The sequence below is a fragment of the Schistocerca gregaria genome, chromosome 8 (genome assembly GCF_023897955.1).
Source record: "Schistocerca gregaria isolate iqSchGreg1 chromosome 8, iqSchGreg1.2, whole genome shotgun sequence".
NCBI classification, from domain to species: Eukaryota; Metazoa; Arthropoda; class Insecta; order Orthoptera; family Acrididae; genus Schistocerca; species Schistocerca gregaria.
Window position 1 is genome coordinate 84,100,949 of NC_064927.1, and position 15,152 is coordinate 84,116,100.

At 43.3% G+C, this 15,152-nt stretch overlaps 1 protein-coding gene across 1 annotated transcript in view; it reads left to right on the top strand.

Annotated features, from left to right (window-relative positions):
- Nucleotides 1-15,152, top strand: part of LOC126285290 (fatty acyl-CoA reductase 1-like) — a 125,309-nt gene that overhangs the window by 19,550 nt on the left and 90,607 nt on the right. The window contains exons 2-4 of the mRNA XM_049984578.1: nt 868-1,097; nt 8,173-8,421; nt 13,919-14,064. Of these exons, the coding sequence (XP_049840535.1) occupies nt 876-1,097; nt 8,173-8,421; nt 13,919-14,064 (617 nt within the window). The 5' untranslated portion in view covers nt 868-875. The remainder of the gene's footprint in view (nt 1-867; nt 1,098-8,172; nt 8,422-13,918; nt 14,065-15,152) is intronic.

Below are 15,152 nucleotides of genomic sequence, written 5' to 3' on the forward strand. Positions count from 1 at the left end.
TGTGTCAATAAAGTTTCCCCTTCCTGGGACAATGAATTCACGGTGTTCTTATTTCAATTTCCAGGAGTGTAGTTTAGATGCTTATGTAATTTTGGAAGCTATTGCAGATGTGTAAATACAGTAAATTTTTGATTGTGTGTGTGTGTGTGTGTGTGTGTGTGTGTGTGTGTGTGTGTGTGTGTGTGTGTTCACCATAACTCTGGACAGGCTTTAAAGTGCTGTTCACAACATTATTCCACGACTACAGCTATTGTTGAGGAATGATGGTGGACATATTGAGCATTTCCTGTAAAGAACATCATCTTTGCTATGTCTTACCTTGTTATGCTAATTATTGCTATTCTCATCAGATGAACCACCATCTCTCGGACATTTTTTGAACTCTTGTAATTTTTTTTGGTTCTAATAAAACCCCGTGTCATTCCAAGAATGTGTGTCAATTTGTACCTCTCTATGTACATTATACCGTGATTTATTCGGTTTTCAAATTTATACTGACTTTTTGATCACCTAGTATTTTTTTAAATATACCACCAATATTTCCAATTTCCTACATTCATCTCTCATTGATTTCATCGAATATATTAGCGTTCCATGTGACCTCAAACTTGCTGAGTCATCGAATATGAGACATGCGTCGATGACATGCATGAATTACCGTCTGTCAAAGTCAGTGACCAAGGTTATGCAATTTAACAATGTGAATAAGATTATCCAAAACTGACATAGCTATACTGTTTAACTATATTAATAAATATTGTTTTCACTTATTACTTTGTAACTTAGTGAGAAACATACCTATCTGAAACACACTCTATGGAAATTCTTGGTTTCGATTGCAAATGACGAGAATTATCTTTGTGGCAGGTTCAGCAATGTGTGCAGTGGAAGGAGAGGGCACCGACTCAGGTTCGCAGGTGGCGAAGTGGTTCGCCGGCCGGTCGGTGCTGGTGACGGGGGCCACCGGCTTCCTGGGCAAGGCCATCGTGGAGAAGCTGCTGCGGTCCTGCCCAGACCTCGGCACCCTCTACCTGCTGGTGCGGCCCAAGCGCGGGCAGGACCCACACGCGAGGCTCGAGGCCTACACCTCAGACGTTGTAAGTCATGCGGACGGGCCATGCTAGTTCAAGCCAAAACTGTGTTGCGACATTCGTCTCTCGGTCGAGGATGTTAGCGCCCTGGGAGCACAGGCGTTTTCCATCAAAACATGCGTCAGCAACAGCTAAGTCTCTGGAACAATTTCTCTACTAAGCCAATTACGTCATTTGGTGTTGCATTTTTTGAAAAGAATTTTGCTGATGAGACATGCAACGTATTTGGGCAACAAAGAGGTCACCGTCTTGACATGCTCTGCTAGCGCGTGATGTTGGAGGCACGGATTGAGCATGGTCTGTTTACGCAGGTGTTAATAATTTTAGTGCTTATTTATCGTAGCCAATAATTCTAGTTCTCATGTGTCGTAGCTTGACACTAAACTAGGGAAGTAAGTGCTGTGAACTATATTGAACATGGAAAATGAGATCGATACTAGGTCGATAGATGGAACAGAATAGAAAGTGAACCTTACGTCTCCATACAATGTGAGCCTAAATCATTATAATGAACAAAAGCCAGAGTCGTCTCATATGAAAACCAGACATCCAAAGCGTTCCAGAATCATAGTCAAAGTTCAGAAACCTAGGTATTAGCTACATTCGGTAATCCACATATCTATGACTTTAATATCAAATTACAAACTAATGTATCTGCCAGCTATTCTGGGTATTTACTCATATTCGAGGGTTACTACTCATCTCCAAGTGACATTTTTACCATGATGCTTCTGGTTTCAGCAGTTGAAGTCAGAACAAGAAACTGTACAATCACCCCCTGTCTCTGAATCAGCCTTCATATCGTCTGAGTGCTGTGGATATTTCATCCCTCCTCCCTGTAACTAGCCTGAAGGGCCACTACTGTCGGCAGGGGAATCAAGGCCAGCCAAGTATGGGGCAGAGGAGATGGATGTCACTGTGGCGATTATTGTTGTTGACATGGTACCAGTGACATGTTCCCCACATGGGAATGCGACTTCCACAGCTGGTGACAACAGTATGACCTCCATAGGCGCCTCATAGCTCACAGCTGATGGTAGCAGTTTCAACTCTATAGTTGCTTCACAGCCCATAGAATGTGGTAGACATATTATGTGAGAGGTGGCTGCATTGATGCCTTACAGGCAGTGCACGTGAGGAGCTTCAATGGGGAATGTGTTGACATATGGAGGGTAGTGGTCTCAACCTGGGACTTCCGAGAACACTGTCAGTCATGTTGCCAGTATCAGGTGGGCACTTAATAATGTAGTATCAGATGACTCCATCACAGCTGTCATTCAACAATCACAGCCACAGCTGATTTTGATGGACCACAAGGTGCTCATGCCCAGTTGCTATTTCAATCATTTGATTCCTGCTACGACCAGTGATGACCACAAGTCAACTCTGGTGTTTGTCCACATCTATGATGCCATGTTACAGGGCCCATGCAGTAGGTAATATGGGCTGGTGCAAAAGATTGGAAATTGCCCACAGCCTGCGGCCATGCGGCATCTTGGTCAGGGTGTGGTCTTGTACAGGGGTGGATCTATGAAAGTGAGGTTCTTCAGAGGTTGACATAATCATCTTCAGGTTCGTTTGAATGTTCTGCCCTCCTACTAAGCTTTCAACTTTGATACACTGTCAAAATGATACACATCAGACCTTGACGATCCCTTTCTTCTTGATATCCCACAGTATGCGAGGGTGTGAGACTTCAGTGTAGTCAAAGTATAAAGAGCGTTCAAATGAAAAGGTAGGAAACGTCGTAACAACGAAACTGGTTGAAACTCAGATATGCTACATTGGGATAATGTAGTGAGACATCTAGGGGCGTGAATGCAGGATCTGGAGTGGTTGTACGTCTGTATAACCTTCGCCCCCGTCCCCCCTGAAAGATTCAAAGCTATGTCATCAGCAGGCAAGGTGATGTTCGCCACATTCTTGGACGTCTGAGGTCCAAATACTCATCAATTTCCTCAAGCACGAAAAAACAATTAACAGTGACGTGTACTGTGAGACACTCCATAGCCTACACAAGTCCATCAAGAGCAAACGACCTCAGCTGCTCAAGGAGAGAGCGATTGTGCTGCGCGATAAGACGCGTCCACATATCTCCAGTGTCACACACAGTGTAGTGGCCAAGTTCAAGGAGGAGCAGCTACACAATCTGAAAAAGACTCTCAGAGGGAAGCGCTTCCAGTGAGGCGACGAACCGAAGGACACAGTGGAAGAGTCGCTCCTGCCATAACCGCAGGAATTCTGGGAACAGGTAATCCTTCAGCTCGTGAAACAATGGAACAGTTGTGCTCAGGTCTCTGATGATTACTTTCGAATAAAGACCTCAATTATACCCACAGTGCCGTTTCCTACATTTTCTTTTGAGCACAACTCCTACTTACTGTTTCTCCGGTGACCACAAAAATTAGTTACTGAGTTGGTGTTAACAGGTAACATGCTGGTTTTGGAGTTTGGGGTGGGGGATCCGGACAGCGCTAGCTTGATGCGCTAGTCTGCAGTCCAGCAAGCCCTCATCTGTCGATATAATCAACTTCGAAGCTGTCTTGAGTAACATGCAGAGTGTGCTCTGTTCTCTGTTACGTTGGCTCGGGGAGCAATTGCAAGATAAGTTGCTGGTGGTGTGTGGCCAGATGTACGATGGGACTTCAAAAGTAAGTTACAGACGTCACTCAACGCTAAGACCATTGCACAACGAGAGTATCACAACCCTAGAAGAGAGTTCATGTTCTGTTTTCCCTGATGATCCAGTTCTGCTGGGGTATAGGTAACAGCTGCAATACACTGTGGGAATGAAAACTGCGCGGCAACTGGAGACATACTACACAGTTGAACTACGTGGTATTGCACAATAGCAATGTGAAAAACGACGAAATTGCATACAGATTCATTGAAAATTTCTGGCGGTATATGGATCAAAACAATTTTATGTCCGGCCACAGTTAAATGGTGCCAGCAATTTGACCAAGTCAACACAGATCTGCGTGATGTTAACTGGAAAGGAAGGCCATAAACTTCGAGCACAGATGAAGGTAATCGAGAAGCCCACTTACAGAAATCACAGAGTTTCCGACGACGAGGGCGATCACACAGGGATTTTTAAATGACTCTGTGACCAATGAGCGGATTTCTGTCACTAGGAATTGAACGATTAGTAGAAAGCTCCAACCGTTATTTACATAGACTTGGTGACCATGTTTAAAAATAGCAGATGTATCTGCGTCACTTTGAATTGTAGTGCAGTGTTCAATAAGAGGTACTTGGCCAGCCGCAATACTGTGCAGCTTACTTTTTAAGCCTCCTCATAATATTTTTTCACATGAGAAAACAATGAACTTTCTGATATAAATATAAATAATAACAGACGGTGCCTCCTCTTCTACTTAACGATAATTCATCTGAGCAGCTGTTGGGAGTTTTAGTCTTTTATAGAATTGTTTGTTGAATGTCATTTCAGTAATTGCTAGGCAGGGCCATATTGTGAAGCACCTACCATAAGGACTAAATGCCTGACGAGGGTAAATGTGCTCCACCGGGAAGCAGAATCTTCTAAAACCCCCAGCTACTTGTCTATCACCGTATATGTAGCCAATAAATCTTTTGGATAATAAATTCGTAGCTATTTATGTGTCGTGGCGATTAAATCTTTGACTAGATCTATGTTTTATTATCATTATTTTTAGGTGCATATGGACTCTATCGCATAACTCAAGGCTGTTATGTTTCAATCTTCAGAGTTTCCAAGCAGCTCTCATTTTTTCTCCATAGTTTCTTTTTCCATCTTCAGGCCACTTTGTCCCTGGTCTGGTGGTGACTTAATTCTCTGACAGCACTCCGCAATTGCTAAGTTTTAGTCTGTATAAGTTTCTGTTGAAGATATCTAGTGAATTTAAGTGAGACTTTTCTAAATCTATTTTGACCTCCTGGATCTAAGATATGGATTTAAGTTGTGTGCACGTCGCACTTCAGAGACTGCGTTTGTTTAGAGGAGGGGGGGGGGAGTCAGTAGATACGCTAATAATATTTCAGTCATGTTTTACTTACATCTGCCATGAGATTCGCTAGTTTTTATCTTGTTTTTAGAGACCGTCCTCTGTTCTTCTGCTCTTTTTTGACCGAATGTCTTTGTTAGAATTCCGCGTTCTTCTTTTAGGATATCTTCCACATCATGTCTGCTATGGAGTGCAACCGTTTTGTTAGCGTACAAGCCTACAGGACTGATAACGGTGTTACAGGCTATTATTTTCGGGTTTCTGAATATTCGTCTTTTGTTGTAGATGTTGCACATTTTACTATAACCCACATAAGTTTCTCCGACTGAATTTTCTGTGTCATTTTTTCTCGATCTGTATTTCATCTAAATACTTGAAGTGTCGAACATTCTATATTTTTCCGTATTTTGTGATCACGTTTTGAGTAGAATGTTTCGAGCAGGTGTAATTAGATTTTTTGGAAGGATATTTCGAGGCTACCTCTTCAAGCAGATTAAATGAGAGTTTCTGTTTACTTTCTGACGTTTGGTTGTCTGCTAGTATTGAAATATCGTGTGAAAAAGCCAGCCAAGAAACTTGGATTTTACTGTTAGGTCCTTCAAGTAAGAAGGGTTTCCAATACTTTGGGTTTTTGAGTTCTTTCTCCCACTCACGGATGACTTTGGCCAAAACCAGATTAAGGGGAATAATACACACACAGCCGCCATGTCAAACACCGGTTTGGACGCTAATGTTTCTGATATCCCACTCATGCACTACGCTTTCTAGATTGTACTGATTTTTCTTTGATGAGATTTAGGGTTCTCAGCTCGAGTCCTAGCTCTTAGGAACGATAAAAAAGGGCTGCCAATCGACTGAATCAAACGCCTTTTGAAGTCCACAAAATTTGTATATGATTGGGCTATTCGTGACAGCTTTGTATTTTAATGTTGTTCTAAATTGAATGTTTGTTCTCTAAAATTCCTATCGGTGGAAGCCGGCTTGGTATTCGCCTGTTTTGTGAACGAGCTGCTCCTGAGCTCTTTGGAGGATGCGTGTTGACAGAGTTTTGTCTGTAACTTGCGGAAAGACGATTTTTTGATAGTTACTTAAATCTGTTATTTACATCTATTTGGTCATATGAGTTTGCACGGTAATTTATTCAGAGTGTGATGGGTGTAAGTGCTGACTTTTCTATTCGTCACTTATAACGGTGTACTGAACAACGTTAAAGACTGGTTATACCTCCAAGTACATGTGACAAGAGCAAGCCATTAATGCTTATTTTTCGTGGGCAGCAGGTCAGGTGCTGAAGCGTGGGCACGTGCACACCAAACGGTCGGTCTATACTGGCAGGCGTAGTCCACATAGTGGTGCACTAACGACCATACATCAAACATCAGGTAGCAAATTATACGAGGACGTAATTAGTTTGATACTTAACTTTAATCCATTAATGATGAACGTCGCTCTTGACGGCACATGATTCATAATATTATCTGTTCAGAATACATTCTTGAAGAATATGGCGCCTTGCTAGGTCATAGCAAATGACGTAGCTGAAGGCTATGCTAAACTGTCGTCTCTGCAAATGAGAGCGTATGTAGACAGTGAAACATCGCGAGCAAAGTCGGCTGTACAACTGGGGATAATGCTAGGAAGTGTCTCTAGACTAGACTTGCCGTGTGGCGGCGCTCGGTCGGCAATCACTGATAGTGGCGACACGCGGGTCCGACGTATACTAGCGGACCGCGGCCACCAAGCAAATGTGTTGTCTGGCGGTGACACCACAATTTGTATGGTCGTTTACTTGAGCACACACAGTTAAGATAAGAGCCCGAAGTGTGCATTGAAATAGTCGGTAAAAATGGTCATTGAAGACAACGCTGTGTAGGCTAATGACACTTTGATTGTATTCACATGCGAGTGCTGGTAAAGGGCATGAAACTGACACTATAGGTTGGATACGGTTAAGAAGAAGGCGTATGTTCACTTGAAGTTTGTTGTTCAGAATCACTAACACTTGTTGTTGTTGTGGTCTTCAGTCCTGAGACTGGTTTGATGCAGCTCTCCATGCTACTCTATCCTGTGCAAGTTTCTTCATCTCCCAGTACCTACTGCAACCTACATCCTTCTGAATCTGCTTAGTGTACTCATCTCTCGGTCTCCCTCTACGATTTTTACCCTCCACACTGCCCTCCAATGCTAAATTTGTGATCCCTTGATGCCTCAAAACATGTCCTACCAACCGATCCCTTCTTCTAGTCAAGTTGTGCCACAAACTTCTCTTCTCCCCAATCCTATTCAATACCTCCTCATTAGTTACGTGATCTATCCACCTTATCTTCAGTATTCTTCTGTAGCACCACATTTCGAAAGCTTCTATTCTCTTCTTGTCCAAACTAGTTATCGTCCATGTTTCACTTCCATACATGGCTACACTCCAAACAAATATTTTCAGAAATGACTTCCTGACACTTAAATCTATATTCGATGTTAACAAATTTCTCTTCTTCAGAAACGCTTTCCTTGCCATTGCCAGTCTACATTTTATATCCTCTCTACTTCGACCATCATCAGTTATTTTACTTCCTAAATAGCAAAACTCCTTTACTACTTTAAGTGTCTCATTTCCTAATCTAATTCCCTCAGCATCACCCGATTTAATTGGACTACATTCCATTATCCTCGTTTTGCTTTTGTTGATGTTCATCTTATATCCTCCTTTCAAGACACTGTCCATTCCGTTCAACTGCTCTTCCAAGTCCTTTGGCGTCTCTGACAGAATTACAATGTCAATGTCACTAACACTATGAACTCCCAAAGAATATACCTTTCCTCCCAATTGATCCCGTACGTTGTAATGTTAACTTACTACACATGTCAGGTTAGATATAAGAGAGGCTCTCTAACCCCCAATCATGCCTAATGAATAAATACATAACTCAATTAAACAAATATTGGAATGTACTATAAATCTGCAGTGCCATTGTCTCTGAGAAGTACATGGCTGTGCTGCTGGTGGGTGCCAGCAGTCAACATGCCCTGCGCCCAGTAGGTTTTTGCCAGATGCGCACCAGCAGTGAGCGCAGAGTACCGTCGGCGTCCCGCAGGTGTTCTCGAAACTGCGGGAGGAGCGGCCCGACTTCACGCGCCAGCTGTCGGTGGTGGCCGGTGACCTCAGCGCGCCGGACTTCCGGCTGGCGGAGCAGGACATGGCGGCCCTGCGGCGCGACGTCAGCGTCGTCTTCCACAGCGCCGCCAGCGTCCGCTTCGACGAGACCCTGCGCCAGACCGTCACCACCAACGTGGTGGGCACCAAGCGCATGCTGCAGCTGGCCGAGCAGCTGCCCAACCTGCAGGTGCGTCACCAGTCACCAGATGAGATGGTGTTGGCTCGTCATAGAAGCCAGACATTTAAGGTTGTCGTTGCAGCTGAAAGTCGCGAATGTTCCAGTCAGTCCCCTCACATCTTCTGCACCTGTGTCCCTTACACAGCACTTAGGGTACATTTACAAAAGAGTGGGCAGTTCCAAAGAGAGCTCAGATTGTGATCCTGACAGTTGACTAAACTGGTCAACTCGCCACTGACGTAGCTATGTTCAGAGTGGCATCAGAAACATCTCGTCGAAGTTGTGTGAAGAAATCCTGTGTTTCCAAAATGAAACAACTGAGAATCATGATTCAGCTTTCTCGATGTAGTTCTAGTATTCTGTTACATTAGCTGGATGCAGAACTGACCGCGTTTTGAAATGCAATCCATCATACTGCATCCACATGTCTCGCAAATGTGAAGAGTACTGCCATCTGTTGACTCCACTTGGAATCATTGTTTCTATACTAAGGAGCGTGCATATAACGTCCCCAAAGAGTGCGTTTGTTCCCTTTATGGTTGGTTGGTCGGTTGATTTGGGGGAGGGGTCCAAACAGCGAGGTCATCGGTCCTATCGGATGGGGAAGAAAGTCGACCATTCCCTTTTAGGAAAATCATAGAAAACCTACATCAGGATGGTTTCACGTGGGTTTGAACCGTCGTCCTCCCGAATCCAAGTCCAGTGTGCTAACCGCTCCGCCACCTCGCTAGATATTTCTTTAGGGCACAACTGAAAAATTTGTACCTCTTGAGCGCGTTCTGGAGTCTGAAGGATAGGTTTTGTTTCTGACGGACTTCAAACTAAGTACAAAAATTGGACAGAGAGCTCATCTAAACTGAAGAGCTGCTCAGTAAGGCCAGACGACGAATTGAAAATGGGGAAAGCAAACAAAGGTTGCCGCTGCTCCTGGTGCGAAGCAGTCAGCTTTAAGGAAATAATGGAAGCTGTGAGTAGAGAACATAGATTTTGGCGTATCCAGATGATTGGATACAGTGCATTAAGTGCGGAAGATGGTGGCATGAACAGTGCTCTTCAGTAGAGGGCGATATTGCGTTCATTTGTGACACGTGGGGCATGTTTTGCGCACTCCTAACCGCACGTGAATGAAAGGGTGCGCATTTCTGGTCTTTTTTACTTTTGAAAAGCTCGAAAAGTATTAGCTCTCCATTGGTATAGTTTTCTGAAAACGTAGATTTTGTGTTAATAAATATAAACCTAAAATATTTTGCTTTCCTGTTCATAATAACCCAGATATTTACGGTTATTCCTTAACTGCACACTCTTTGGTATGGTTCCCTTATCACATAGTTCCCTACATTCAGAGGCAGCTCTGTGGGACCAAGAAACCTCACAGCTTCATCAGCACATACACACACTATCTCACACACCACCACCTTTTCCTCTTCCAATCACCAACAAATATTTTACCACCATAAAAAATGAAATTCCAGTTAGTATGTACTCCTGGGTTGCTATCTTGTTTTAACAGTTAGCATTCACATGTACATTCACATGCGCATGCACACACACACGGACAGACACACACACAAGACACACAAACACACATTTTGTTCTTCCATTAACAGTCCAATATTTACCACCATCAGAAACGAAACGATCAGTATGCATTGCACACTTTTTTGTCCCCACTACTCTTCTTGGCATAAAAACACATGTTCAGTTCAAAAATGGTTCAAATGGCTCTGAGCACTATGCGACTTAACATCAGGTCATCAGTCCCCTAGACTTAGAACTAATTAAACCTAACTAACCTAAGGACATCACACACATCGAAGCCCGAGGCAGGATTCGAACCTGCGACCGTAGCGGTCGCTCGGCTCCAGACTGTAGCGCTTAGAACCGCACGGCCACTCCAGCCGGCCAGGTTCAGTCTTTGTTACCACTTAGTACAAGACACCTCTGGCCCACAAATTAAAAATCACATTATTTCCACCTATAAATTATATGTACTTAGCCAACAACCTTCCCACAATGGTAACACTGGTTCCCGTGAGATTACCGAAGTTGACATCTGTCGTACTTGGCTAGTCCTTGTGACCATCCAAGTCTGCTGAGCGCAGCTGGCAAGTGGGCTGCACTCAGCCCGTCTAAGCCCAAGAGAAGTGGTAGTTCCGGTCACAAAAACTGACAGAGGCCAGGAGAGCAGTGCGCTGAGCACATTCCCCTCCACATCGGCATCCAGTTACAGCAATCGGCTGAGGACAGTACGGAGGTCAGTATCTTTGGGCCCTCCGAGGTCTGTTGAGCCGAGACCAAATTGACTGTACAGAACACATGCGGTTCACTTAATGGCACTACAGAGGTAACTAACAGATTAAGGCACTCTTGGCGATGTCTGTAATTTGATATTTCTGCAGATGTAAAATGTGTCCTATAAAGAAATAGAAAACCGTCTGCATTATTTGCCAAAATACGTAAAGATTTGTTCTAGAACAGTACAGACCATTTGTGGCTCACTTATCGCGTATGAAGACAAAACTCAACAGTCGTTCAGTCATTGTTCCCACTTGATGCATGGCACAATGGACCTTTAAATTAAGCGCCACAATGTTATTTCACGTATGTAAATTGGCTGCAGTGTTTATCAAAGAATCGTACGCCAGTGATCACCAAGTGTTCCTTAAACAGTTAGATCAGTATCGCGAGGAACTGAGCCAGGTGTGATCTGTACCTTTATAGAACAAGAATACAGACAATTTGTGCCTGGATGTAATGTTGTGACATTCTGCTTCAGGGTCCATTGAATCTAGCACCATGTGGGTACAAAGACAGAATATCAGTCTTTTCTGAATTGAAAGTGCCACACAGAGACAAGACAACTCTGGAGTACATACTAATCGCCTGTTAGGTATTAAGAGAAGTATAATTCCCTGCTCTCGTGTGTGTGTGTGTGTGTGTGTGTGTGTGTGAATGTGTGTGTGTGTGTGTGTGTGTGTGTGTGTGTGTGTGTGTGTGTGTACTGATGAAGGTGATCGCTACTCTCCTTGCCACAGACCTGTCCCTCTTGTAGAGAACCCGAAAGTCTGTTTGTCTGAAGAGTAGTGTTTACCTCTTACTAACTACACTAAACAGTTGGTGAATTCTGTTTGTCCCACAGTAAGATTCAATGCTTGCATCCTCAAATTAAACGGGAGATGTACTGCAGACCATTCGCAACGTATTTGATGAATACGGCATTCGGGAGAACGACTGTTCAATCTCCCCTGTGGCCTTTAGGTTTTCCATGATTTTCCTAAATCGCTCCAGGCAAATGCCTGGATAGTTCCTTTTAAAGCGCACGGCCGACTTCCTTCCCCATCCTTGACACAATCTTACCTTGTGCTCTGTTTCTAATTATCTCGATGTCGACGGGACGTCAAACCCTATCTTTCTTCCTTCCTTCAGAGCAGTTAGAGAACAAGGAATTTGCTGTGTCCCATCTCCGTGCAGCAGGCATGCTTACGGCATTCATTTCATAAAAACAGCACTGCATGAGACGCTAGGAAGAATCCTTTTCAGAGAGATAAAAATCTGAAAAGCCAGAAGTAAAACTCAGTAGGAGCGGCCGTTATCCACCGCCATGCCACAAGGAATGTTCGCTTAAATCCGAGTGACACAGGCTGATTAGCTCATAATAATCGTTTCAGCAGAAGGCACGCTTCCTACTGTTTGTCTACCTTCTAGGACTTTGGTTGACCGGGGTTAGAAACCTTCCCACATCAGACCATCTGTGAGAGAAGAAATTTTTTAAACTTATTTATGAAATTATTATTGGTCAGGACTCATGTTTGCTGCAATTGACTTGTGAGATTCGTACGCTGGTAGAACCAGCCACGATCCGAAAAGTAAATCCAGACCACAATTCCTGCCAAGGAGAAAACACTTCGTTCAGGTGATAGCAGAGAACTGCATAGAGGGAAGCCTCCAGCTTGGAGCAGAATACAGTACTAGAACTGGACGTAGCATTTCCAGCCGAGACGTCTGCTGTCTGCCACACTTACACTGTTCAACAGTAGTAAGCATGAAATGACGATTCCGTTACTGAGCTGAGGGGTACATGAAGCGAGTTGACTTACATCTGGATGTAATTACACAGTTTTAACAGTTGCGTCCAGATAACTGCTATCATCATGACTTTAAGCAATCTCCTAGTGTTCGCACTTACTTTCCCGGACTCTTTCCTTAAACGACTCATCGTTTTCACAGTCACTGGCCGTGCCCTTGACATAGTTTCATGCTGTGCTTTGATGTGTGCCTGAGACAAGGTTATAATTCGTAATTATAATCTTTTGTCCACTCATTAAATGTTTCATGCTTAGTTCAATTGGAAATTCATTTGTTTGATGTGTGATGATGATAAACCAAATTGTTACAGTGGCTGCTACTTTCATTTGAAGTTAGATACGCACCTTCGTTAATATATCAGCGTGAGGTGTGTTGTTCAGTTGGGTCACTCCTAGTAATTTTCTTCCAATAACACGTTGTCTATTGTGCTACAATGTTCTTCTTAAATTTCCATCATCTTATTGTGACCTTCGCTTTTCTGTAAGCCACCGGGGATGCTAAACAGTTCAACCAACGGGTCACGATATACACAGCTAAATAATCGGATATATTACGACATGGTGGCACCTGTATAACCTCATAGTAGCTTAACTAAAGCTGTAAGGGTGTGTCGTGAGTCACTCTAGTGTAGACTCCTGACGAAAGCTAGCCCACGTGACAAGGATCGCACCGTAAATGGGCCAAGGAAATCAAATACTAATTTGGCAATGGTGGAACCTGAGGATGGCACTGAAGTGCCGCTGAAACTAGTCGTGTGATACAATAAAAACGTTTTAAAAATACAGCTGTGATGTTAGTTTTTCTCATACATGTCATCAGCTGAAGGCCTACGTCCATGCAATGAGATCCACATCTGTAAAATTTTCAGTTTGTTTTCAATTTTTACATTGCTGTCTGTCTGAACTTTTATATCACTGGGTAAGCGATCAAACATTTTTGTTATAGTATTTTGCACCCTGTTTTCATGCTAAAGACAAATTTAAGGTAGAGTAATGAATGTCATTTTTCTGCTGTTGTAATTATGTACATCATTGTTCCTTTAAAACTGTGGTGGATTATTTATCACAAACTTCATGAGGGAATAAACATACCGTAAAGCAGCCCAACTCCTGAAACAAGTATCTACAAGATGAAGCGACTCAGTACCACATATTATTCTTATAGCCCGTTTTTGAGCGACGAAGGCTTTCTCACTTAAAGATGTTACCCCAGAACATTATTCCATGTGACATTATTGAATAAAAGTACGTTAACTTACTGATTTACTTCTCCCCAAGATTAGCAATGATATTTTAGTACGGCCATGTTAATAGAGTATTCTAGTTCGATGATCTTTCTGTCAGAAATTAACTTATTCTTCTACACATAAGTACTGCAATTGATGTTCCCAACTAGGGACGTTCAACCTTCTTTGTTCCAGGTATTTATGTATGTATCAACCTCCTTTTGTCATTCGGACCAGCCAGTGCTTGAAGAGAGGCTGTACCCGGCAAAAGCAGACCCAGAAAAAATAATGGATATAGTTTCATGGATGGACGACGATCTTCTAGCAGCTTTAACACCGAAGTAAGCCTATGCCATTGTCATTTCTCTCTTTTCATCTTAAGCTGTACCTTGCACACAGTCACTGCATGTTTACAGGAATTAATCAGATAACATTAATTCAACATTATGGTCACAGAACAAAAGATATCTCGGACATGAGACGGCCGGGTTCGATTCCCGGCGGGGTCAGGGATTTTCTCTGCCTCGTGATGACTGGGTGTTGTGTGCTGTCCTTAGGTTAGTTAGGTTCAAATGGTTCAAATGGCTCTGAGCACTATGGGACTCAACTGCTGTGGTCATTAGTCCCCTAGAACTTAGAACTACTTAAACCTAACTAACCTAAGGACATCACACACATCCATGCCCGAGGCAGGATTCGAACCTGCGACCGTAGCAGTCGCACGGTTCCGGACTGCGCGCCTAGAACCGCGAGACCACCGCGGCCGGCGTTAGTTAGGTTTAAGTAGTTCTAAGTTCTAGGGGACTGATGTTAAGTCGCATAGTGCTCAGAGCCATTTTTTTCGGACATGAGAAGGATGGTGTGATTGTACATGTCGCTGAGGAATCTAACGCAAATACGAATTCAAAAGAGTTGACTAATACATTGATCATTATAGGCTTCATACTGAACTGTTGCATCATGCTTAGAATCTGTAGAGGCTACAGATTCCGAAATAAGATTCGCATTATAGCTGCTAGAGGAGTATCTTCCAAATAGTCTTGGACAAATTTCTAGTTTAGTCCAGAACAACAGAGCAGTCACAAGAATTTCGTCTGGCCCAGAAACGGCACAGTCCCGCCATTTTACATTTTTTGAAATTCTGCCATTTTCTACATCCGGTAAGTGGTTTATGTTAGAAGGGGAGCAATCTGGCAACAATGCGTGACGTCATCGACGACGTAAAAGCGTGAGGTGACAATTGAGATTTGGGTATACCTGTCTCTGTAACACTACTCAGTGTTACCCCCACAGCTTTTAACGTCTGAAGTGTTGGTTATGCAACAGGTGATGTCAGGACATGGGCTACATATAAATGGTCGTGCTGCCACCTCCGGCCGGTTAATCTGTGAAGTGGCAGTTGACAATACGGGCGTCGATTCGACGTGTT